Source organism: Rhinolophus hipposideros, assembly GCF_964194185.1.
Source record: "Rhinolophus hipposideros genome assembly, chromosome: 3".
In the NCBI taxonomy this organism is placed as follows: domain Eukaryota; kingdom Metazoa; phylum Chordata; class Mammalia; order Chiroptera; family Rhinolophidae; genus Rhinolophus; species Rhinolophus hipposideros.
The window spans coordinates 30,959,519-30,986,625 of record NC_138049.1 but is presented as its reverse complement, the minus strand read 5'-3'; the positions used below and the strand labels follow the sequence as shown (position 1 = coordinate 30,986,625).

Sequence of the window (27,107 nt, the reverse complement as noted above, 5' to 3'; positions counted from 1 at the left end):
TTTTGTAGTGTCATCAAGCAATGAGTTATACTAGTATTGTATATAGAAGCATAGACTTGGGCAAGACAAATGGGTTCAAGTCCTGGCTCTGTCACTTACTAGGTTTGCCACTGGCAAAGTCTCTGAGTCCCAGCTAGTCTTTCTGAAAATTGACGTAATCATAGAAATATCTCATACGTGGGTCAGAATTTAATTAGAAAGTGCTTACAATGTGCTTGGCACAGAGTGCATGGCACAGAGTAAGTGCTCAAATAGTTGTTATTGTTATTACTAATGTTATTAATGGCTGTAGCCTTTTTTTCTTCTTTATCAGTCCAATACCTTTCAAGGAGTTGCAAAAAGCATCCTAAAAGGTAAGGGAGGGAAGGAAGAGGCCAGCACGAAAGCAGCTCAAGGAATATTAGGGTCAATACCAAGTCTTCTTTACCAAACACAGAATATACTAACCTATGACTCAAGCAAGGACGTGTGTGTTAGCAAACCACGGACAAAAAGCGGGCAAGGGACGGCATAGGGAGGAGCCAAATGGAGAGAGAAAGACAGTATGAATGCGCCAAGAGAAGCTCATTTCCTGGAGTGCCTGGCTCACTGTCACCAGGAATTCAACAGCACACAAGGACGGGAAGAGTAAATGAGAACAGTGGCTGCACTCTCAGACCTGCACCTGCCCTCTCTATGAAAACGCAGCCACAATAACCCTCCTTAAATGAAAAGTGGTCAAAAGCTGTTTGCAGCCTTCTCTAGAGGGCATTGTCAGGGTATGGAAAAGAACCACTTAAAAATAACAAGATGGCTTTGTCAACAAATAAAATTCTGAAGACAATTTATTAGATATCAAGACTAAGAGAGCCAATGTTTCCAAGCTTTCCAACAGATTTGGATGGCCACGGTTTATAAATTGTATATGGTTGAGGTGGAGGGGGAGAGAGAGAGAGAGAGAGAGAGAGAGAGAGAGAGAGAGAGAGAGAGAGAGAGAATCAAATTTTCCAAAAGCCTAAGAATAAGTGTAAGTCAAGTATAAGAAAAGGAAGGTTTGACTACATGATGGAGCCTCCTCAGAAAGGAGGAAAATGGGAGAGGCACCTGGCTGACGTCTTCCCTTTTGATGCCTTGTGAATTCAGGCGGAGATGAGTGCATTTAATCCTCTGGAAAAGAACTGTGGTTTCATCTAGGCAAAGTACATTAGAGAAAGCACTCAGAATGGCTGTCATAAAGATGAATTTAGCAATTTTTAGAACTCAGAAATATTAAATGTCTTTGGCAGATTAGATGTGATTGATTACGTGTCACTCTTGTATGAAAAAGAGTTCCATGGCTCCCCATTGCCTACCAATTACAAGTCCCTTGCCTTAATTTTGGAAAAATTTCCTTTCTCTGTTATGTCCCCGTGATGGAATAAGGAAACTCTGAGTGTCCCAAGTACAATTCCAACTTGGGATATGGAGGCTAACAAGAGGATACGCAGTCGGAATTCTCCATTCCCAGGAAAAACTGACTATCCATCTCAAGTCAAGTGTCCACCCTTAGTCCAATTAGATGTGGCAAGTCACACACCACAAGATGCCTCAGGGAAGGGAAAGTGTGAATTTGGTAGGATTCCCAAAGAGTGTCCAGCCTACTTTTCCCCTCTCTTTATCATCTGATTGCTGTACTCAGCCAGTTAGGCAATCTGCCGTTTTTTCCACTTTCCTTCCTCTGGGTTTCCTCATGGTGGACACCCAGAGGTGATTCTGGAATTACCTGTTGGAGAAAAAAAAAAAAAAATCAGACACAGCCTTCAAGGACGAGGCTTGGGAATTGGACAGAATACATGTTTAGATTCAGATCTTAAATCATCTTTTACGTGGTAAACTCAAAGGACATGGGTCTTAGTAAAGATAACAAGATGACATCTAGTTACAGATGTTCAGAGAAGGGAGCTTCTTTGGCTTGTGCTGGCTCCTTACCAGGGCACCCATGTGGGTGCTGATTTACATGTCATGGAAGTCTGGTCCTGGGGTATTTTGAGTATCTTTTAATCGCAGCCAATCATTTGAAATCATAGCATTATTATCTTTCAAAGATCCCCAGTGCTATATTGTTGAATTAGTCTCAATTGGCAAATTGACTAAACCTCATGCATATAGTCACAGAATGACAACTCGCCAAGTGTGGTCACTCACCTGCACAACTACAGAGCCTACAAGGTGTTCAGCATGACAGGCTTGACCTGCCACACAGACCAACTCAGCACCATCTCATCAGGACATCTCTTTCTTAGTCAAGGGATGCGATATCGCCTTCTTTCTCATCTCCAGAGAATTTTAGTTTTAGCTCCTGGATTGCATTATAAACATGGCACATTGGGAGTGGCATGTGCTTTGCCGTCAGTTTGAAGTCCTGGTGCAGCCACTTAACTCACCTGGTGGAGAAAGTTTCTCACTGACAAAATAGGGGATGAAAATATCACCCTCTTAGGTGTGGTGTTAAAATTAAATGGCAATGTGTATAAAACACACAGCACATTGTCTGGTACGAAGTAATTACCCAATAAATCTAAAAACATCTTTAAAATCTAATAAAGCTAATAACATGATTATTATTTATTGAGGAGATAATCTGTATTTTATTGATATTTGCATCTATTGCCTATGCTAAGTATAAGACCAACAAATGAATTAAATAGAAAATTGGCCACTCAGGACAATACCTCTTGCCACCTGGTCCAGAGTCCTGCCAAGTACCTAATGGGGTGACACAGACCTCTTCCCTGATGACAACTTTAAACATGACAAAAATATTAGTGTCTTATAGCTAATTATGCCTCCATCATGACTAAACTTGCTTATCTTCTTTGAATCATTTTAGAATCCTACTTAAATGTACATCAGCTCCAAGTGTTTATTAGCCACAAACATTCACTGAGCACCTACCAAGTGCCAATTACTATAGTAAACACCGGAAACACCACATGGAAAAAAAAAAAAAAACAGACTCTGTCCTCAATACACTGACAATCTCATTCCTGGCTGTATTATCTACTTTAACACTTAATGTTCACCTCACAGTCACAAATCCACAATTTACACAATGTAACAATTTGTAATGATTTTACCTCAGTCTTCACATGTTCAAGCTGAAGAGTTACCATCTTTTCCAAATGACAGAATTCCTCATGCCATTAGTGCAAGCCCTACTCTGGACTTGCTCTGGTTCTACTAAAGCAGCATCCTCACCATGGCCATCATCACAACTGATATTCGCAAAACAATGTGCACAATTCACAAAGGGTTTTCATATAACATATTTTATTTACTGGATCCAGACTTCACGTATATGGGTTTACCATAACTCTATGGAGTGTAGTCTCTGCTGGGTTTTAGCATTTCTTCTAATAAGCCTAGATGCTGAATATGTTTTCTGGCCACAACAGTTCACTGGGTCTGCGTCTTCAGGGAATGACTTACATAGCGTTTATCAAGTTTCTATTTGAAGTTCAGACCCAGGGTAAGACATTTTATTTTAAATTTGCTTAACGTTTCTCCTAAATCCTTGGCTTTGTACTTACCATGGACTTACCATCCCTAGCAGTCATCTGCTACCTTGGCACCCATTCAGAGCTTTGCAAATTCTTCTTACAGTTTGAGGTCAGACACCAAAGGATCTTTATTCTTGAATGGCTGTATGTTGTCCTGAGGCTGAAAGTTTTTAATTTTATTTTTTGAACTAATTTTTATTCACTCACCATATATCTCTGGAATCTTAGTCTTTGCATTTCTTTCCCTAGAGAACTTAATTTTCCTTATCCTTTATTATTGCCTCCATAGGTAGTTCCCTAACCAAATTATTCTGACAGTTCCATAAAAAAAAAAAATGCACTTAGATGTATCTTGTATTTAGATACATCTTGGTGTAAAAGTTTGAGAAACCACTTTTACATCTCAAATACACATATCAGTTTCTCTCTACCCAAATGCCTCTTCACTCTCATTTGGGACGATTTTTAGTTGATATACACTGGTCTGGTGCAGACCCGGGTCTGCAGTGAAATACCATGTCCATTCTGATGGGCAGTAGTCATTATCTGGTATACTTCTCAGACACTGACAAAATGGATTACTGTAACAGCTAGATAACAAATTCCTATGTAAGTCACACTGTTTTAAATTGCTTGCTTTCAATATTTATAAAGAAGGACCTATTACCTGGCAGATCATCACAAATAATTTTGATGATGGATTACTCTGATTTGGGGCATATTATAAACTTAAAAAGAAATTAAAAAGGAATTAAAAAACTAGATCTCTGCTATAATTAAATTTTAAAATTTCTATTTGCATTTGTATGTCAACAAGTGTCTCAGTGCCTATATTTGAAAAATTGAAGTAGAATTGATGCTAAATTTATTAGGAATATCTATCCATTGATAATAAAATCGAGAAAAAAACAACTAAAAACCCTATGAAGTACCTCATTTTCAATTAAATTGCAATTTTGTATTTATTAACTTTACCAAAGTTTGCAATATATTTTTGTTGTTTGATCAACTATAACTTACTTATTTTGTTGTAGAAAAATGTAATCCATCTGTACTACTGAATATATTAAGTTAGGATAAATTTCTAAGGAGGCAGCACAATGGAAATAGGAGTTCAAGGAAGAAAGGAACAATGCAAAATGTTTGGCTATCAATTAAAAGCTTTCATACATTTTTTAAACAGATACCAGGATATCAAGTCACTGTAGTATTAAAATTCCACTTGAAACATTTTTAAGTACTAGAATGTCCTTTGCAATTATTTAAACTTATGAAAAATTTTAGACTTCTATTAAAAATCGCGCAAGGTGATATACATAGTTTATAAAAATCATTTTAAAGGGTATGTAAGCGAAAAAATTTGAAGAACAAAATTATACAACCTCTCAATAGTTAAGAGTTAGAAACAAACTTTTAACACTTATCCTAAATCTTGTTTTACATAGCATCATATTTCTCAATTTATGTTATCTATCGCTCAGGTTTTGCTATATAGATTGTAGTTAGCCAAGCAATGACTCATATTATATGTGGCAACACAGAAAAGCAATGAGGGACAGAGTGTCATCTTCCAACTAAGGCTATTTTCTAAAAAGCTGCTAACATGGAACAATCTTTAATATATTAGAGTTATGAGCCCCTTTAAGACCAGCTGTCAAACAAACTTATTTTAAAATAATTTGTTTAAACTTTGGAAAGAGGCTTAAATTTAAAAATCATAAAAATAAAATGAATGATCTCTCCTAAGGACTGGCACAATTCTTGGAGAATTTTTCACCTTTAGCATGGTCAATTTTCTTCAAAAAGTATTCAATTATTTTGAATAATGGTTTAAATAATAGAACAAGAAGCTCTTGAATTAACTAACTATAGAAATTCAAGTAATATTGGATATTAGAAATTATATATGAAAACTATTTTACGATCAAGTTTCCCCTCCACAAAATACCAAAGGAAAAAAAAGAAAACCTTAGTAAACCTTATTCCTTCTGCCCCCTCCCCTACAATCCCAACTAAATTCATAACTTCCAATCCTTATTGATATCTTGGCTTACTGCAATAGGCTTCTGTTCCCATCACTCCAAAACAACCTACTGTCTAGATAGGCTCTGAACTTATAAACTTCAGCTCCCATCATGTCTACTCAGTCTTACTTTGTCTGGTTTATTTCTCTTATTTGCCATAGTGGACCATTTCCTCCTTTCTAAACCTATTGTTTTTCTTGGCATCTATGATTTTCACTCTTCTGACACCACTACTATGGTTTGAATTGCTCCTTCTAACAATCTCTTTCTTTGTCCATCCCTTAAGTAAAGGGAAACATACCACAAAAGTGTTCTTAGCTCTCTCTTGTCCTCACATTCTCAGGGGACCACTCCTTTTGCTCTAACGGCTTTACCTATCACCTCCATGCAAATATTTTCTGAATATATACCTTTCAAGAAAACGTTACCTAAAGATGTCTAATTTCTAACTATTCAGGCTCTTCACACACGTCAAGCTCAACATATCCTCATTTTTCTCCCTTTCACATCTATAATACTCCCCTCTCTCATCCCAATCCCTTCATCCCAAACCAGTAGTTTCCCTGTTCTGAGACTCTGAAAAGCACCACCATCTTCTCCTAAGAGTCTTTAACATCTTCCTCTCTCATTCTTCTACACCCAATAACATCATCATGTGCCAACTCTGCAATATTAATATAACCCATTTTCACTAATTTTCATTGCCATAGACCTAGTTCTGAGTTTCATCCTTTCTTGCCTGGTCTAATCTTTGATATCCTAACTGGGCTTCCAGTTTAAACACCAGCGCCCCCTTTCACAGTTATCCAATTAATGGTGTCTTTTTTCTATGCTCCACAGTTAATTGCAACTATTTCTGCCTCCCTCTAGTCAGAGTTCATTTGCTGAAAATACATTCCTTATCGCCAGCATGCATCAATGCTATCCCAAAATTTAAATCGAATTTCCTGTGGAAAAGCATCATATGATTGGTTTTTCCACCACAATATAAACCACACCAGTGCAGCACACAGTAAGCTGTAAAATGTTTGGAAAGAAAAAGAAAGGAGGGGAACAAAGTGGAATAAATGGATAGCCATGTTTATTTCTGAAACTTTAAAGTATGCCTAATCATAATATTTCTAATGAACTCACAGTATACTTTAAGGCATTACTGAATAATACCTAATAATTTCTTAACCATCAAGAATGCTAATTCCTCCCCCTTCCTTAACATGAGGACAAGCATAAAGATGAATGAGGCATGTCCTAGAATGTGTTTCGGGATTCCTGGACAAAGCTAATGCATAATAATCTCTCAATAGTTAATTTGTGTGTTCTCTGTAAAATTCTCTCTTGCCAAATACAAACTGGGTGATACAGGCAACCAAAGCTAAGATGCCCCCAAGAATTCTCCTATTGAAATAAGAGTTTTAAAAGGAATAAATAATGATTAAATCATTGCCTTTTTGTATTTGTAAGAAGGCTACTGTCAAGTGAAAGAAAATTTTAACTGATTGACTATTCAGAATCGGGCCCCTCTCTGTAACTCTCCTTATGAACTTCTCTCCAGGGGAAATTCCTGTTCACTTTGGTCCTGGAACGTGCCTTAAGACAGAGATTACATGAAAGCCATCATTTTGTAAAGGTTATGGGAGATGCAACAAGAGACAGAACTGAGCTGCCTGGTTGCAATGAAGGGTGAACATCAAAAGAAGAGTAAGACAGCGGAGAGCAGGGCTGCTTTCTCTGAAGCTTATCTGAGCTTCTTTGGTTGAAAAATCAAGACTTCAAATCTCAAGATAAAAGGCTTGCTTGTGACAAAGCCAGTGTCTATTGGTTTTAGATGGAAATACCATAGCAGTAGCACTTTTCTTGCAACCAATCTGTTTCTCTCATACCAGATGCAGCTACATGTGAAAATAACTCATGAAACCCTTCAAAAGAAGTTCTAAGGTTTCATACGAAACCCTTTCTACCCGAGTCAGGTTACCCCATGCAATACTGTAGGCCAGAAGTTAAAAAATAAGCTGGATGCCAACTCCAGATTTTAAAATGTGAAGCCAACTGAAATGAAAATTTTTGTTGCTATATTTATTACATATAAGATTTAAATAATTACTAACCCAGAAAAACCATGACAATGAAGTGGGACCTCTTTTAGTCTGAGATGCAGGCAGAGATCTGTGTCCCTTATGCCAGTTTGTTTACCTTAAATGATATAAGTCATACTTAAAGTTGAGTTGACCTCACTTGAAATAGAAATGTTCTGGAATTATTTCTGTGTCCTTAACAGTGCCACAGATACCCTGAAGAAGAGTTAATGTCACTGATTTCCAGGTGGAAAAGTAATATGCCATTGGAAGCAATAACCCCGAATGAGGTAGAGATAACATTTATAATCGTTAACATTGATTATACTACCACTAATAAAATTACTTAAGTTTATTGACCACTTATTATCAGGAGTGACTACTGCTGAGCCCTTTATATAGATTTATTCTATATAGTAAGGTTCTAAGAAATAAATACTCCCTTAATTATCATTATACAAAGTAGAAAATATGACATAAGCAATCAATTTGTCTTAGGTCACATTAGTTAACCCAGGTGGTCTGGCTCCAGTACCCATGTCATCCTCTTAAAATAATGCTTAACTGCATTAAGTTAAAAAAAAAAAAAACTGATTAACCCAGTGTTTGAGGACCCCTGTCCAACACCTCCTACCTCTTCTGATGGCTAGTATCTCACTTATTTGTTCCCTGTGTCACAGAACTTGTCATTTTTGTCCATACTCACAGTCCTTGATTCTTTTTCATCCCTATCACTTTACCTAAATCGCTCAGCAAGGTCAACAATGACCTCTACATAGATAAATCTAGAATCACCTCCTAGCCTTTAGCTCATTTGAGCTATAATTAGGATCTGATATTATAATCACTCCACTCTCCTTGATAGCCTTTCTTCATTTGGCTTCTGGCATGTCACAGTCTCTTGGTTATGTCAATGGTCCCTTCTTTTAAGCTGGTTGCTTCTTTCTAACCTCTAATGTTTGGTAGTTCCAAGTAGATTTTCGCTACTATATCCACACTCCCTTCCTTGGTGATCTCACACAAGCTCATGGTGAAAGTTAAAAGCCCGTTTACCTGCCGATGGCTCCAGCCCAGACGTCCCTCCACACTTCTGCAGGTAACTGTGTACTCAACACTGTCACTTGGGTGTTCAAGAGGCACCTTACATTCAATGCATCCTGAATCCCTCCTCCGTTAGAATGACCTTCACCTTCCCTATTTCTGCTGTTGGAAACTCCATCCTTCCAATTGCTCATTATCAAAAATCTTGTGGTTATTCTCAATTAAAAATGCATTCTTTCTCATACCAGATATCCTGTAGGTTCTACCTTCAAAAACATATCCAGTATCTACCACTTCTTACCTCTCCACAGTTACGACCCTCACCGATAGTGCCATTTCACTCTCAAAAATGCCCTGATTTGAATAAATTATAGTCGCCTAATACTGGGTCTTCCATGGTCTCACCCCCCATCCCCACCCGTTACTCATCTAACATTATCTCTTACTTTCACTGGTCCATGGTTTCCTTGCTAATATTTGGTAAACCAGGTACATTCCTTCCTTTGGGCCTTTGTTCTAGTTTTTCCCTGTTTGGAATGCTCTTCTAGATATTCATGTGGCAAGTTCCTCACTTCTTCAAGTTTTTGCTCAGTTATTAGATATTTAACAAACCCGATGATACTATCCCTCAACTCTTTGTCCCATTTATTCTGCTTATTTTTTTTCTGTCTCCACTCACTGCACTTCCATCCTTGCAACATACAAATAATTTTATTTACTTATTCTTTTGAATTATTTGTTTCCCTTCACTAGAAAGTAAACTCTATGAGAGCAGAGCTATTTTGCTCACTGATGTACTCAAGGTAGACCATGCCTGGCCCATATATGTTGGTGACCAGTAAACAGTGGTTGAATGAACAAATTTGTATATTCATATAATCAAATAAAGACAGAGGTCATAGGTCCTCTCTTAGATGTTCCTCTTTTTACCTCCCTGGTTCACTGTCTTTCCTCATTATGAGCCTTCTGTTTGAAATAGATATTGCTAAAATGTCTAATTCTGGCTCAGAAAAAATGTCTCTCCTCCTCCATTCAATAGGTTAAGGACAAAAGCAGACTAATAGACTGAACATTGCAACTCTGAAATGAATCATTATTTACAATTTTCAGAACCAGTGATTAAAGTGAGAGATCCATGGTGTTTTTACGGAACTGCCTTGCCGAAGCAGTGCACTGAATCTGAAGCACTTACCTATGAACTCAAGTTCCTTTCAAAACCTTCCAGTTTAGCTGCAAAGGAATCCCTAAGCAATACTGCCACCTACTGATCGGCAGATAAGAAATCAGGACAATGCGGTTCAAAGTGCAACCCAGTTTAAAGAAAAGTAGGAAAAGGCAATAATGAAAAATGCTATGAAGTCAATAAAATAAACTGCTTTTCCCAAAGTGTGCTAGCAAGGAGTGTACAGTGAATTCTACAGCAGCATTAAACAAATACTGTGTAACTGTAAAGAATTACAGTAACCCCTTTGGAAAAGATGAAGCATCCCTGAAATATTAATAGGCAACCCGTTTTCTATAAATATCAGCTCTTTTCACCAGCAACTCCTTTAAGAGTCAGGATGTTTGAGACTCAAAGCAAATATATTTGTTGTTTTTATTTCTCCCTCCACGCTCCTCCCCACACACAAACAGATTAAAACTAATCTACCCTGAGATTTAAAATTAACTAGAAAACAAAAATTACAGAAAAAAAGCATTTGGGTTAATTCCAGGGCATTTACTTTGGAGGCTCTATATTATCAAGTTTCTCCTCCTTAGAAGTGTAGATATGTACCATATCTTCTTTATCCAATCATCTATCGAAGGACATTTTGGTTGATTCCATGTCTTGGGTACCATAAATAAAGCTGCAATGAACATTGGAGCACACATGTCTTTATGGATAAATGTTTTCAGATTTTTTGGGTAGATACCCAGGAGAGGGATTGCTGGGTCATATGGTAATTCTATTCGTAATTTTTTGAGGAACCTCCACACTGCCTTCCATAATGGCTGCACCACTCTGCATTCCCACCAACAGTGTACACAATGAAATACTATTCTGCCATAAGAAAAGAGGAAATAGTGCCATTTGCGACAACATGGACAGATCTTGAGATTATTATGCTAAGCAAAATAAGTCAGACAGAAAAAGTAGAAAACCACATGATTTCACTGATATGTGGTATATGAAACTGAAAACAACAAAGGAACAAAACAAACAAATGAAAAAACAAAAACTCATAGATACAGAGAATAATTTAGTGGTTACCAGAGGGTAAGGTGGGTGGGGGGAGGGAGATGAGGGTAAGGGGGATTAAATATTTGGTAATGGAAGGAGAACTGACTCTGGGTGGTGAACACACAATGTGATTTATAGATGATGCATTACAGAATTGTACACCTGAAATCTATGTAACTTTACCAATAATTCTCACCCCAATAAACTTTTTAAAAAGTGTAGATAGACATCTTTATTGGTTATTTAAATGCAATAGGATTCAATGTCAATGAATGTGGCCCATGAGTTCTAAGAAAAACTCAAAATAAAATGACATTTTCATATTTCTTTACCAAGATCTGGCATTTTTTCATTATCAAAAGCCTCTTGTGCCCCTTTCCCCAGGCAAGTAGTAAACATGGTGAAAATTAGTTGACATATGCTATAGGAAACCATTTATCTAAATCATTATATTCGTTCCTTCATCTTTTGAAATTGTGTACCAAAAATGTTTTAAGAACTTGACTTTGCTTTTATATTTGTTAATTGTTTTCAATAAATTAAACCATTAATAAAACAGTTTCCTGAGAAATTTATACACACACACAGAGGATGCCAAAAAATGTATACACATGGCTTGTATTCATCTTTTGTTATTGGTATATATTGAGTATTACAATTTTAATACAGTTTTTTCCTTCTTAAAATGTGTATACATTTTTTGGTACCCTCTGTGTGTGTGTGTGTGTGTGTGTGTGTGTGTGTGTGTACGGCCAAAATCAGAAAGAAAATACAGTGTGGTTTGAAAAATCCTAAAGAACAGAAATTTGTTAAGAAAAAGGTAAAGAAGGAAACAAGTTCATATCTCCCACATCTTCCCTCTTTAAAAATTACACAGCAGCAATAAGAGTAGAAGTAGCTTTTAACAACAGCAACAAAAGTGGTCCATTAGTACACTCACGCACACATAGGATTAAAAGTAATAATTCCAAGAGAAAATAATTTAGGAAAAAAAATCATTTAATTATAAAAAAAATTTAAATAAAAAAGCAATGGCACAAATCACCAAAAAGTCATTTAAATGATCATATCCACAGGCTGTTCTTATAATTATATGCTAAAAATTTATCACTGTTCTCATTAATAGCATTTTCTCTCCTAATTAGAATGACATCAAGAGTTTCTGAGAATGTGTAAAATTTCCTAAAGTACTACTAAAAGTATCATAAACACAGTTTGTGCAACATTCATTTACATCACCTTTTATTTACTACACTCTAAACTCATAAAATAATAAACATTTTTCTCTCACTTCATTCTTCTTATTTACAGTACAGAGGCTCATCTTTTGTCACAATATGGTTTGTGCATTAAAATCCCTGGGAATAGTACTTTCTGCAGCATTTTAATAAATTTACTCTGATTATTTAAAATAAGTAAACAAACAAAGGCTTGTTCATATGACTGTGTCATACCCAGAAGAATAACTCTTCCTGCAGACTTATTTATGAGTGAAAGGAAAAAAAATCCCTCTTTCGGTAGAATACATTCTCAACCATTACTGGATTATACTCTCATGCATATTTATATTGCTAGTATGACAATGGGTAAAGCTAGCTACTACTTTTTAAATTTCATTTAGAAGAGTACAGCATACATGGAGTGATTTGGCTTTTACTCTCTTAGTATCCGTCATCCAGTTATTCCACATGGATATATTTTATTTATTCTTAGTAAGTCTTTAATGGTTCAGTAATAATTGGCAGATTCTGACAGTTCTCTTTGCTTGATAGTGGATGCAGTTCTGTGCACATATGTCAGATGAACTGAAAAAATGCAAATCACTTCATGCGATACAGCAGGGAGAAGTAGGATGTTATTGTTTTTGAATCATTTGTTCAGAAATGAATATTCAACATTCGATAGTCACAGGAATACCGCTGAATTCAGGCTGTTTTAAGATGTACTGTCTTCACAACTTGCCATACCTGCTATTTGTTATCTTTTTTATTAAAAAGCAAACCTAATTGGGGAGGGCAGATGTGAGGAGGCAAGAACGGTGAGAAAGCATATATTCCAGTATATATGATTTTCAGAGAAAAAAGTGAGAGGGACAAGGGTATATTTCATATAAAAAAACGATGTCACATCTGGGCACATTTCACAGAGTATCGAAAATAACCTACAAGCTAATTAAGCCCCTTTCTTCTCACTCCAGAGATATTTGTTTTCTAATAATAATATTAATAATTAACATAATTCTGGCAGCAGCACAAATCTATAACTTTTTAAGGCTTGAGAGTCACTCACTATTCAATAGTTGGGTACATTTGAATAATAAAAGAGTTTTGCTGTTTCTTTTATTTATACTCTTGACCCAGCAAGTATTCATAAGGAAGTCCTGTGGTTATCTGTAGCATCAGTCTTCTTTAAGTCTTCTATGATGGCTTGGACTTTATGACCCAATCAGCATTTGGGTTGAGCTGATATAAGTCCTTCATGTAAGTGTCATCATCAAGGCATCGTTCCCCTATTGAAGAGACGTTGCATTTAATACAGTGGGGCGATTTGGATACAATTTTAAACTTAAGTTTACTGGTTTAACTCTAAAGTCTTAGATGTCAAATATGTTTCATCCTTTCTCATCTCCCATAATATTATAAACTTGGCCAAAGATATTGGGAAAGTCAATTTTGTAGTATTTTTCTAAATGTACAGGTTTCAAATTAATTTAGGAAGTTGAAAATACTTTGTATGATGGGATTTAAACTCTTCAAAGAATAAACTCTTGAAAAGCTTATTCACCTTTAGTAAGAGTGGCAATGCTTTTGAAGCCACCTAAGTAAGAAGTCACATTTATTACCAAATATATGTATTATATGCTTATATGAATATAATATTAGTATTTAAATAATCTATTTTTTAAATATACATTAATGTTTAAATAATCCTAACTGATGAAGTTAACAATTCCAGGTCCCTAATAGAATTGTGGTTCACTTAAATTTTAAGAATGAGGCTTCATGTTTCTGTCTTCAACTTTTAATATTTATTAACATTTTAAGTCTCACAAAGAAATTCTACCGAACTTGCATTAAACTATTTTCAATTACTATTTTCAAATAAACACTATTTCATTTATCTGTCAACAATTTCACCCTTACCATATTAAGGGTCAAAAAACAGAGAAAAGGTTTATTTAAAATTTTAATAAACAGATGAGTACAACCCACTGATAATTACAAATGGGCAAATAAAGTATAAGACATGGTCAAAATGAATTAATTTATTGTGTTTATTTGCTAAATTAACAATATGTCTATCTGTGTGTGTGGGTGTGTGTGTGTTATTTAGTAGGCTATCAACAATAGCAAAAATAACTTCTGTTTTTGCTAAAAATATCTAGTACTGTACCATAATAAATGTGTTATCTTGCTCTTAAATAAATAAGCTCAACTACTTCCTTCATTAAGAGTTGACATAAGCATGTAAAAGAGAAAGAAGTTTTGAAAAACTTCATTAACCATTCGAGAAGTTATTTCTACTTTAGGGAACTTGCCTTTGCTGAGGTTCAACATAGATGGGCATTTGTACAGAAAGAGCTCAAACAGAGTCTGAAGAGAAAGAGCAGACCACTAAACAAATCCGTGATAATACTCATCGACTATCTACAGTATGCTATATTTTCCCTCTACTAATTTCCTTTCCTCCCAAAGATATAAATAATAACCATTGATGATGTAGAATATAAAGACAAAAAATGTGCTTACCGATATTTCCTCCAACTTCATATAAAAAAACTTCCCCTTTCTTGAGAGTCTGGGCAATCCCACTATTCGGGACAAAACAAACTGATTAGTTGTATCATCAGACAGCTTGCAAGTAAATCACTTTAATGTGCTTGGGGAATTCTAGCTTGTATGGAAAATTCATAACTTAGACACACTGTAATGATCACGCATTTGTATTTTCCATCTGTTAAATGTGCCTAATAGGTAATAAAAATGTCACACCTGTAAATTAAAATAAACAAATGGGATCATATACTGGAAGGCAAAATAATAAATCAGTATCTAAATTTGTAAAATTAAAAGGAAAGCAACGTAACATTTTAGTCGTCAATAAACTTATTAATACGATCATCTACTTGACATGGAGAGAAAAAAAGTCCTCATAAAACTATAAAAAGAAATATTTGAAATTGGTTGCTACAAAGTAGTCATGGGGATGTAGGGTATAGCATAAGGAATATAGCCAATAATATTGTAAAAACTATGTACGGTGTCGGATGGGTACTAGATTTATCAGGGTGATAGATAGGATGAGGGTTGAGGGACAGGGTCAAAAAGGTAAAGGGATTAAGAAGTACAAATTGTAATTACAAAATAGTCATGGGGATGTAAAGTAAAGCATAGAGAATATAGGCAGCAATAAGATAACTATGTATAGTGCAAGGTGGGTACTAGACTAGTCAGGGAAATCACTTAAATTATATAAATGTCTAAACACTATGCTGTACACCTTGAATTAATATAAAATAACACTGAATGTCAACTATAACTGAAAAATTAAAAAGGTGGGAAAGGTCAAAGGGGATAAGAGGTTGCAATTTCCAGGTATAAAACAAATAAGTCATAGGGATGTAATGTACAGCAAGGGGAATATAGTCAATAACACTGTGATAGTGTGTTACGGTGTCTGATGGTTGCTGGACTTACCATGATGATCACTTCTTTAGGTATGTAAATGTTGAATAACTATGGTATATACCTAAAACTAATATAATATTGTATGTTAGCTATATTTTATTTAAAATCTTTTAAAAAAACAAAGAAATGTTTGCGCCTTAGGTTTCCCATTGCATTTATTCAATAAGCATTTATCATGGGTTTGCTGTGCTGACAACTCAAATGGTATACAAGATGAGCATAAAAAATAGGACACGGTTCATAATCCTCCGTGTGTTGGGGATCTAAATACGAGAGGTACACTCAATGTAGAAGCAAACACTCACCATGAAGCTTTTACAAGAAGGATCCACTTATGGGTTTAAACTCTTCAAAGAATAACCTCTTCTAGACATTAGGTTTAAACAATAAAAATTGGTAAGATTCGGTGGTTTTCAAAACCCTCTGTATACTAGTTACCTGGGAAACTTGATAAAAATTCAGATCTAGAGCTCTGAAAACTGATTTAATATGTCTAGATGAAGCCCAAGAATCTGATTTTCAAATGCTCTACAGTGGATTCTGGGGCATGAAAAAGTTAGTGAATCATTGATAGAAGGCTCTGAAGACAGATTGCCTGGAACCGAGAAGAGAAAACCAGGTCTGACTTTTATCTAAACTGTTATGAAAAATAGCAGGTATGGTAGAAGCTTTCCTAACCAACCATTTAATGACTTACCTGGTTATCCAACTCTATCTGATCTGCTCTCTATAGCACACTAGACGCTTAGGGCTGTATGTGTCTCCACACTTAAGGTCACCTGCTGACTTGTCCCCTAAGAGACTTTGTACCCAAAGTGGTATATGCTTAATTTTGAAATGAAATAATTGATTATATTTTTATTTATCATATAGTACTTAACCCAATAAATTACGAGTATAAAAAGAGTTATTATTCCTATGAAAAGCAACTTAAATGTTTTGGAAGACTAGATTTAAAAAAAAAAATCTCATCAGATATTGCTCTCCATTATCTATATTCGTGTTCCACTTTAAAGAAACCTGAAATGATTTCCTGGTATATACACGCTTTTACATAATATTAATCAACAAATCCCTAATTCAAGAAATGGCAACAGCCTTTATCACAGACTGCTGAGTGAATGTGTAATTTCTTGTACATTTTATTTTAAGTTATTCATATGTTCTTGGCTTCAATAGACCAAGTAGGGAAGGAGAGAGTAAGGGTCTCCAAACACCCCTACAGGTAGAATGCAAATGGGAGAAGGGTAAACTAGTAAACTAGTGGAAGAAAAAATATATAAACATTTATTGAGAATTTCAGTTATTAGATGGCCCAGAGTTATGTGCTTCCTGGTCATTTTCCTAGTTCATTATCACATGATTATAATGGAGGTCCTATTATGGTCCACTACAAATGAGGAACTTGAGACTTAAAAAAAATTATGAAAACTAGCCCCAGATGAAATAAGAAGAGCTGGCATTCGGATCTAGGTCATCTGCCTCTAGCATCCCAAAGCTTAAGGAAAGGGACTGAAGACTGGAGGGAAAAAAGGGGGCAAATAAACAGAGACGTTTACCAGACTTCCCTCTGGGTGGAGCAGGTTAGGGAGAAGTGAGGAGACAGAAGAAGAGACTCTGCTCCAGGGGATAGCAAATGCTTACTTAATAAAAGCATCACAAGCAGAGGTTGGGTAGGAATGAGGACTGTATAGCATGTTCCTTTTTGGGGTAAAAAATTTAGAACATCCAAATATTCTAAAAATGATGACGGTGATAGATGCACACTTCTATGAATATACTAAAAGTCGTAAAAATGTACACTTTTAAATGGCTGACTTGTATGGTATGTGAATCATATCTTAATAAAAGTGTTATGAAAAAAGAAAACAATGAAAGAAAAAAGAAAGAAAGCACCACAAGCAGAAAGTCCAAATATGCAGAGGACAATTGTCACAAAGTTGGTACTTTATATAATATGCCTACCACTGTCCTTTGATACCCTAAATAATAAAGTCACAGGTGAATATATTGGACAACTTCAAAGTCACCTCTTGTATTATCTGCAAGTAGAAGAACAAAAGTGTAGACTAAATTGAGCACTTGGGTCCTGAAAGTAAATGCTGTGTAAAGTAACCATGGCTAGCCTGGAAGAGCTGCTTATATCTGAAGTCTGGCCAGATCTTCAGGTACACACTCTGGGAGAAGATGATAAGTCATCCCTGGTGGGAAGAATGGCAACAGTTGGTATCTAGTAAGTCATAGCAGAGAGTATACAGAGCTGCAGTGGATTGACTTCATCGAAAATCAGAGACCCTTTAGAAAGCAAGGATGTTGGAAACATTCCAACTGCTCCCAGGAATTAATCCTGAGAAATGCCATCTACTTCCAGACTCTGCACCAATGGCCCCAGATGTGTGATGGTCTCTAAAACCTCTAGCCAGGTGGAGAATGGTTAAGGACAGGCTTTGGAAACCACCGATTTAGAATTCGTTCCACCACAAATGAAATGTATGACCTTGCAAAGTCTCTACTTTCTTAACCAGTAAAACAGAAGTAACATCCGTACTTACTTCAGAGTGTGGAGAGGGAAGTTTACGCTAGCTTACTGAAAGCCCCGACATTACCAATAAGCCTGTCTTTTATTTCATCACCATCTGTTCACTCCACTGGCTCATCTCTTCTCCCAATTTATAAACCCTGAGAGAAGATACTTTAAAATATATTTTATAACCCTTCCAACATCTAGCAGAGGGACTTAAACAGAGCAAAGACATATTAAATACTGGTGGTACTGTATTAAAATTGGACAGGTTTTGGAAGGACACTGCACTGAAGGACACTCCTGATTTCCCTGACTTGTAAAAAATTTAGATTAGTTTATTTTCAATGAGTGGAAATGGGGGGGAGCATTAGAAATATAACTTTAGCTAAAATTAGGAATTTAGAGGATAAAAACTAAAAACCCAATACACTTTTGTTCGAATCTTGAAAATTCAAGAAAATGTACTGCAAAATGTCTTAGAAAGTGTAAGCTCTGTTATCATCAGAGGGATGCCAATGGCTTTCAAAGACATCTTCCGGCCCCATCAGCCGCCAGATAAAGGGAAGGAAGGTTTGGGCATCCCTACTGAGGATGATGTGCTTTGTCCTGGAGATTTTAGAGCTCAAGGGACCAGATGTCCTCTCTTAATTCTTTATACCTTCTGTTTTTAAATTTAAGTATTTTTGTGCACTTTTTATAGAAAAGTTGTATCTTTTGTTTGTTTTACTCCCACAGTATCCTAATTAGTGATTTTCCTAACACACCGTAATTAACCTCTAATCAACATATTCTGGAAAGAGTGGTCTCATGTGCCAAGCCCACTGCACATCAGGAATGCTCAAACATCCTGCTTGAAATGGGCTCAACTTGAACACAAACTACATCAAATGAACTCAACTCATTCCCACAGTCTAATTGTTAAGTCCGCTCTTCTTTTCTGCTGAAAAGACAAAAATTTAATGCACAACACCCATAGTTAAAGGGGGGGGAAGGGATGGAAAAGACAGAGAGAAGGGGAGGAAAGGAGGAAAGAAGGGAGGGAGGGAGGGAGAAAGAGGGGGGAGAGAGGGAGGGACGGAGGAAGGGAGAGAGAGAGAGAGAGAGAGAGAGAGAGAGAGAGAGAGCGCGAGAGCTAGCATGAGTTATACCATGGAATAATTAAAACAAAACAGGCCTCTACCTTTCTTGGCTGAGAAACCTGGCAAGTACATCACTGGCTTTTAGTTTTTCAGTAAGCTGTATTGCCATGGAAACTTTCGAAAGATGGGGAGCTTGCACTCGAATCACTCCCTGAGGAACGTCAGCCTGCAAAGCAATAATGACACTGGAACAAAGCTGGCAGCAGCTGGAACATGTAACTCTGTACAATGCATTACATGGTAAGTGTGCTTAACTACTATGCATTTTACTTCACTACATAAAAACCTTAACTACTGTATAATGTAATTTGCTAAATTACATCAAACCTCAAATATCCTCGTAATGGTGATAGGGGAACTTTATAATGCCTGTGTAGTAATGCTTAATTATTTTTAAAGATGTAAAGAATGACAGCAATAACCATTACTGCCATATTAAGTGCTGATTTCTGAGTATTATCTACTAGAGGGTGCTTCTTCATGTAGCAATTTATGAAATTGAATCAGAAAAGTTATTTTGTGTGCTGTTGTAATGTATGCATTTTAAAAACGTACCTGCACATTACAGAACTTTTTATTCCTGAGAATATCAAAAAAATGAAACATACTTTTCTAATACGTTTTATTGTGTCTGTTTTCATTTGGCTAATGATCATACACTTTGAATTTAAGTGACCAATTCTAAATCTGTTTTATACATTTGGAGGTGGGGGGTATCGATGAAATATTCTGAGGATTGTAATATCAACATATCAGGTATGGCATTTGAAATAATAGGATTAATTCCTACACATTCTGCTAAAATAAATACTAATATATTATTTATAGCCATATGTCTTAAACAGACCCTAGAACAAACAGCATGCACCGATATTTAAAGATAATGTGTTAATACCTTGTTTAATACAACCAAAATGTATTAAGCATCTACGGAGTACCAGGCATTGTGCTAGGTTTACTTATCTAGTAGATAAATAAGACATAAGTGCTTTATTGCACAATATTATTTTTCTGCTCACAATATACTCTTTTAAATGTACATAGTCTTGAATTGCTTTTTCTTTTCTTTTTCTATTTTTTTTTTACATAAATCAATGGATATACCACAGATGGAATTAATGTGATTTTTTTTCAAAGTTCAACAAAAATAATATGGCTTTAGAATCAGGCTGCATAAGAATGTAGGTGTATCCAAAAGATTTCAAATTGCTTCTCAGTAACATCTGAGATGTAGTGTGAGAATACCAAAGAAAAGAAACTATACCGCGTAAGACTGTACAAGGGAACATGGGATTGTGTTAAGACCTCCCCAAAGGGCTACAAACTCCTGTTACAAGGGCAGAGAGACCATAGAGGGCCTGGAACCAACCTCAGACACCCTGCTGCCCTCGCCTGACCACTCAGTGAAGGGTCCAACCTGGGCAAAGACAAAGCATTTGGCGCTGCCCACTCACTAGTCGGCTGGGTAAGAGACTGCATTCCAAGTGTCCTTCTCTAACTTGTCCCGGGGATTCTGGACACAACCTGATCCCTAAAGGACGTCCCAATCCTAACCCATGCTCAGACCCTTCAGCTCCTGCTTCATCTCTCCCATCCATCTTGAACTACTGGTTTGGTTTGCTGACTTCCAATTTCTGAGGCATGTAGTTTGGCTTGATACCTAGTCTAGTCTCTGACCTCTATCTTGCTTCTAGGATATAAGACTACCTTACCTTTTTCCTTAATTACGTGACATATTTTCACTTGTAACATTTTGGAAATGAATGGCTTCTTACAATGGATGGGGCATTTCACGGGCAGCGGTTACCTTTTTTTCTTTCAAATTTTCAAAGCAGTTATTAAATCAATGGTGTATCTTAGAACTCAGGGATTATGCTACACGCACTTCTCTAATGGGTTTCCTCACAGTTTATATTCTGCTGAGGCCACTCTGTCTGCTGGCCTGGCCTCAACCATGTGTTTCCTCATAGGAGGTAGAAAACAATAGACTGGCCCTGATGACTGAATGCTGGAGGGAAAATTGTAATAGCAGCAGTTGAAGCACTGAGTCTGGATTCATAAAACCCAGTCCACCTTGTCCACTCAGTAGGGAAACAAATATTGAATTTTGAATTCTGTTAGTCTGTTGTTGTTGTTGCTGTTGTTGTTGTTGTTATTATTATTATTATTATTATTACATTATGGACTGCCAAGAATGGCAGGCTGGGGTTTGCAGATAACCATCTACTTTATGCTGATTTAAAAGTTAGGAAATTCTGTGCAAATCATTGTGCCAAATATCCTTACATATAGATTTTCTATGGTGAAAGTAACGGTGACAAAAATGGTCCCCATCATCACACTTTATCCAACCCTAGAATATCAAAGTCAGGCAAATCCATGCTGACATTTGAAGTGAAGGAAAATAATACGATTAAGTTGATTTTTTTGTTTGTTTGTTTTTAAGGAGGGCACAGCTCACAGTGGCCCATGTGGGGATCGAACCGGCATCCTTGTTGTAGTTAGCACCACGCTCTAACCAACTGAGCTAACCAGCCACCCTGATTTTTTATGTATAAAAAGCCCACAATAAATGAGTTACAAGAGCAAAATTATCCAAAAAAATAATATATTGTCATAGAGAGTTTCAGGGATATGGCAACCTCACTCCGCTCCCTGCCTTCCCACCACTATTCCTTGGGGCGCATTCTATTGTTTGAATAAAAAAGGCCAGTCAAAATTGGTTACAAATTTGGTCTGAGTCACATCTGCAGCCATCTATGTTTATTGATTAAATGAATCATTGAAAAATATTTCTCACTAAAATGGTATGCTAATAACAGTAAAATCTCTCTAGCATAAAATAAAGTGTACCAATGTGTATTTCCTTAAAAACAAAAATAGCTGTAGGAACACTGTCTAAAAGAAACCAATTAAGTTGTCCCTATCTACCACGTGCTATTTCCTCTACTACTGAGAAGACAGGAAAGAGTGAAAAAAAGGAATTAAGGACTCTACAGGGATCATTCAGTCACTTACTGCTACAGGCAGTTACCAACATCAGCATTCACCTGCTTAAGGATGCCGCCACTTCTGCTCCAAGACATCTTATGAACAGCTGAAGGCCTCTAATAATACGACCACAGCCTATACTTTCTCTCTGAGTTCAGGGACCATACTTTGGAAAGCACGGCCAAGCTTCCTTAGAAAATGAAGCAGTAAGGTCAGTGTGGTGTCAGGAGTTGTATCCAAAAGCACCACTTCTGACACAGGAATCCAGAACCTCTCTAATAATGAGAGTTTGGAAGGAAGCTACCTGTTTCTGAGGCCACATAAGAGTTCTCATGTATATGTGAAATGGCAGGTAATTGCCGCATTATGCCTTTTGCCAGATGGGGAGTGGCATAGGTACAGTTCCTTATGACTGCCAAATTAAACATTTCTTACACCCTTCTCAACGTGCAGGGGGTGGAAGTAGGCCAGCTCTGGAACAGCTTTAACCATTCCCAAACAACGAACTATACAATTTTGACCCATTTCACATAGATCTGTAATACCGTGTTTCCCCGAAAATAAGACCTAACTGGAAAATAAGACCTAGTGCGATTTTTCAGGATGACATCCCCTGAACATAAGTCCTAATGCATCTTTCAGAGCAAAAATTAATATAAGACCCCTTCTTATTTTCGGGGAAACATGGTAGCAATGCCTTTGAAAAGCTATTCATTAGATCTACAGTGGCACATAGCACCTTCCTTGATTGACTGGCCCATTCCATGGCAACTAAGGAACCATGTACTAGCAGCATGGATGTGTGTCTGTCTGTCTCCACGGGTGTGTGTCGGGGGGGGGGCAAGGGGCGGATAGGAACAATTCTTAAAAGTGTTTATTTCTGTGGGAATATATCCCATCCAAATTCTAACAACAATATAAAGACTAAGAGTGACTCAATTTGAATCAATCATGCCCTTTACTGGTAGAAAAAAAATATGTTTAACTGGAGATGTAACAGTTAAAGATGAAGAGTTTAAAAGTTGTTTTTGCAAAGTTTTTCCTGGATATCTTCACAAGGGTGGCCAAATGATATTTACTAAAGCAGATAAACAACAAATGATGCCAAAGCTCTTGTTTAAATGGTGTATGACAACTACTATTAAACTCCAGAATCATGCTGTATTAAACACGAAAGCTATTAGTATACTAATTACATTGAGTTGCCAAGCTTCAAACAGATACAACATGCCTGAGCATTAAGCCAAACAGTCTGTTCTTAACTTAAGCCATAATAATAACTGAGTCTGTGGATAGTATTATCTTTGTAACCTTCCTGTTTCGCTTGTTATGTTGTCTTAACAGCTTTCTGTCCCTTACTTTTGTGTGTGTGTGTGTACACGCAGTCGTGAGCTGAAATTATGTGATGTACAGCAAGATAAGAGAAGAGCAGTCTTTGACTAACACAATCAAAATTTAGTCACAAAGGATTTTATAACTGACAAAATGGTAGTTAACTTCTTATGCAATCAAAGACTATTATGAGAAAATGGTTTCTTACAATCCTCACGTCCTACATTTTGAACTAAAGTATATTTATAAAAATGATTTTATTTCTTATTATTTGGTTTAATAAACAGTGATTTTAGTATCTTTCATGAGGTGTAGATGAAGACTACATTGCTATTTTTGCACTCTAGAGATTAGAAATTTAATGTTAGACCTTTAAAAGATACGTTATTGTTTTTTATTAGAATTTAATTTAAATGTAAAGCTGACGTTTTGAATACTATAGAAAAACCTTTATCTTCAAAAGGGCAAATTGGAAATACAGCTTTCTCAAAAAAAGGCCACATATAACAAATATTTCAGAAGATTAAACAAGGACATTTTAGCAAGGTATCTTAAACTAAAATGACATATTCCTCACCTTATTCTGATTGAAGGTAAAAATACAGAAAGCATTCTCTACTACCTTGAACTAAGTGCTGATTATAATTGGGTCTTTGTTATCCAAATGCTAAACTTTTATCCAACTCACAGACCTAGAGAATTTTCAAGAAGGGCCTGAAATAACTTCCAGAGTTAATAAACATTTCATTTTAATGAATTAAGTTCTGATATTTTCTTTTTATATTGTATTTTCTGTTTTATATATATATATATATATATATATATATATATATATATATATATATATCATCTGTTTCATATATATATATATATCATCATATATATATATGACTGTCTTAAAAAGAAACAAGATTGTGTGCTTGATATTGTAATTTGCTTTTCCACATGGGGTCCCAAGTAGATCTAGATGCCATTTCCAGACCTAGAACAGATCCTTAAAACAAGACCTGCAAAAATGCTTTGGGTCATAAATGTTCAATGAAACCAGAGATGGAATTCTACATGGAGATGTAACTAAACACACACAACCCCCCCCCCCACACACACACACACACACAAAACCCAGAGTCCACACTGCATGGCTGCCAACTCCAAGATTGCTCTGGAGAAGAATGGCAGAAAGTGGCAGCAACAGATTTCTTTTCGATGTCCAAAGCCCTAAACCTTAAAACAACACAAGACTATTTTGGAACTTTTAGCAAGTCATGTAAGCTCTATAAAAACCTGAGTTTCTCAACTGTAAATGAAGGTCATGACACTATATCATCCCAAGTTAACACTAAAGTTAACCATAGGATACAGAATTTTTGTTTCCTCTATCAATGAGGGCAGATGTGCTGGGTAGTTTTGCTTATTTCACAGACTCTCGCAGAACCCCACTCAGTGCCCACACTCTCTCACAAATGCACAGCTTCCCTTTACTTTGAGAGGTAAGCTTAAATGAGAAAAGAAAAATCATACAAATTTTGGTCCACCATGGACTTGAAACTTCTCTGATTTAGTAATTCATAACCATAACCAGATGCTCATGAAAGCTGTCCCAGGTCCTTATTAGGGGGAGATGCAATCTGAGACAATTATGGGTGAAATGATGGGATGTCTGTGATTTTCTTACAAACACTAAAAGAAAAAAAAGGTGTGGGAGATAAGATGGGACAAGATCAGAAAAATGTGTTTGACTATTGGTGATGGGTTTCTGGGTTCATCTACTATTCTATTTTTATGGTAGAAAAATCCCATAAAACTAAATATATGTGCATGTACACACACACACCAAATAGGAGAAAATCTCCCTTACCATTTCTATACAATACACATGCCTAGGTCCTGCTCTGGGAGATTCTGGCCAGTAGGGCCAAGGTGTGTCCCAGTTGTTTTTGTTTGTTTTTAATAATACCACATGTGTCCCTATTGCATACTTCTGGTTAAACCCCATTCATCTGGTCTTACCCTCTCATTTTATAGAATAAACTGAAGTCCAGAGAGATAAAATTATTTGTTATTAATGTCTCATTAATGGCAAAGCTAGGACTATGTCTCCAAGCCACCTGACTTCTGGTGCATGATGTGGTATAAATGTGTGTGTGTGTGTGTGTGTGTGTGTGTGAGAGAGATCAATCCCAACTATAAATTGAAGGCTATCATTAAGTGGTTCTTTGTAATGGCCTACAATTTTGTTATTTTCCCCCAGTGTTTCTCCCTGCCATAATTAACAGATAAGCCTTATTAGCATTTAAGAAATTCATGTTTGTACCAAACAATTAATATGCTGTAGTCATTAAAAATATTTGTCTTATTAAGTATGTTGAGGGGTAGGTTGAGGGTTCCCTTACAACCTGATTCATACTATTAATCTACCTAGTTAAGCATGCCTTAATAACATGAATGCTTGATTATATATAGTTAGCATTAATATCATACAGCGTGCTTTAAAAAAATATGATGAATTTTGATGTTCTACAATCTTTTATCTTTCATTCTTCCATCTCTGGCCATCTGGCTTATTCTATCAACACTGACAAGGCTTCGGAGAAAGTCACAACTGACCTTTCAAATGCAAAATGCAGTGGACCTCGATCCTTACTCAACTTCTCTGTAGAATTAGGTACTGCCAACCAAGCTCTTTTCCTTTAATTTTCCTCCCGAGTTTCTAAGACACTACAGTTTTCAACTTTCTCTTACTTCCTATCATTTCTTGGCCTCTTTTACCAGCTCCTTTTCCATGGCCAACTACTTAAAAGATTGGTGTCCCCAGACATCTGTATTTGCCTTTTAATTTTCTTACACCACATATACACTTTGTCTAACAGGAACCACTCTGTGGCTTCAACTAGAATCTCTATGTTGATCCCAAATGCACACTTTCAGCTCTGGCTATCCCCGAGCATGAGGCCCACACGGCCAACTTCCACACAAGCATGTCAACCCAAATGTCAAAAACGGACTACCTTATCAAATGTCTGTCCCTTTTGCATAATGCCTTATATTGATGACAACGTCACTCTGGTCATTCTAGTGTCCTCTTTCTTCCAAACTCCTCACATCCAATCAGTTTCCACATCTTGTGGGTCCTACCTGCTCACATTCAACACTTCTTTCCATTCCTTTTGCTGGGCCTAGGCTCGTTCCAGGACTCTTGCAAAAGCTGTATAATAATCAGTTTTTATAATAGCAGCCATACATATTCAGTGTATTACCAATCGTAAGCCCAGGATTTTGGTATATATCACTTCTCAGAGTTTTTCTGTAATCAGTGGGAAATTGAGGATAATGGTAGAGACCTGGATTTAAAGTCACATCGATTTGGTTTCAAGTTCCACCACTTTTTATCTAGATAACCTTGAGTAAGTAATTTAAGATTGCTGCTCCTCACTTTCCTGATCTGTAAATAATGAGACAATAATATACTCTAATTAAGCTACTATGAATTTTAAATGAGATGCTGTCCATAAAATGATTAGCATAATTCCTGACCTCTGGAAACATTCAAAATA

The 27,107-nt window shown here is 36.3% G+C and overlaps 1 protein-coding gene across 2 annotated transcripts in view; it reads right to left on the bottom strand.

The window, feature by feature from the left end:
- Positions 1-11,858: 11,858 nt before the first annotated feature.
- ARHGAP18 (Rho GTPase activating protein 18) overlaps positions 11,859-27,107 on the bottom strand; it is a 124,569-nt gene continuing 109,320 nt past the window's right edge. For both annotated transcript variants that reach the window (XM_081044484.1, XM_081044485.1), the window contains exons 13-15: positions 19,272-19,396; positions 14,629-14,690; positions 11,859-13,388 (exon numbers count right to left, since the gene is read on the bottom strand). In XM_081044484.1, the coding sequence (XP_080900610.1) occupies positions 13,297-13,388; positions 14,629-14,690; positions 19,272-19,396 (279 nt within the window). In that variant the 3' untranslated portion in view covers positions 11,859-13,296. The remainder of the gene's footprint in view (positions 13,389-14,628; positions 14,691-19,271; positions 19,397-27,107) is intronic.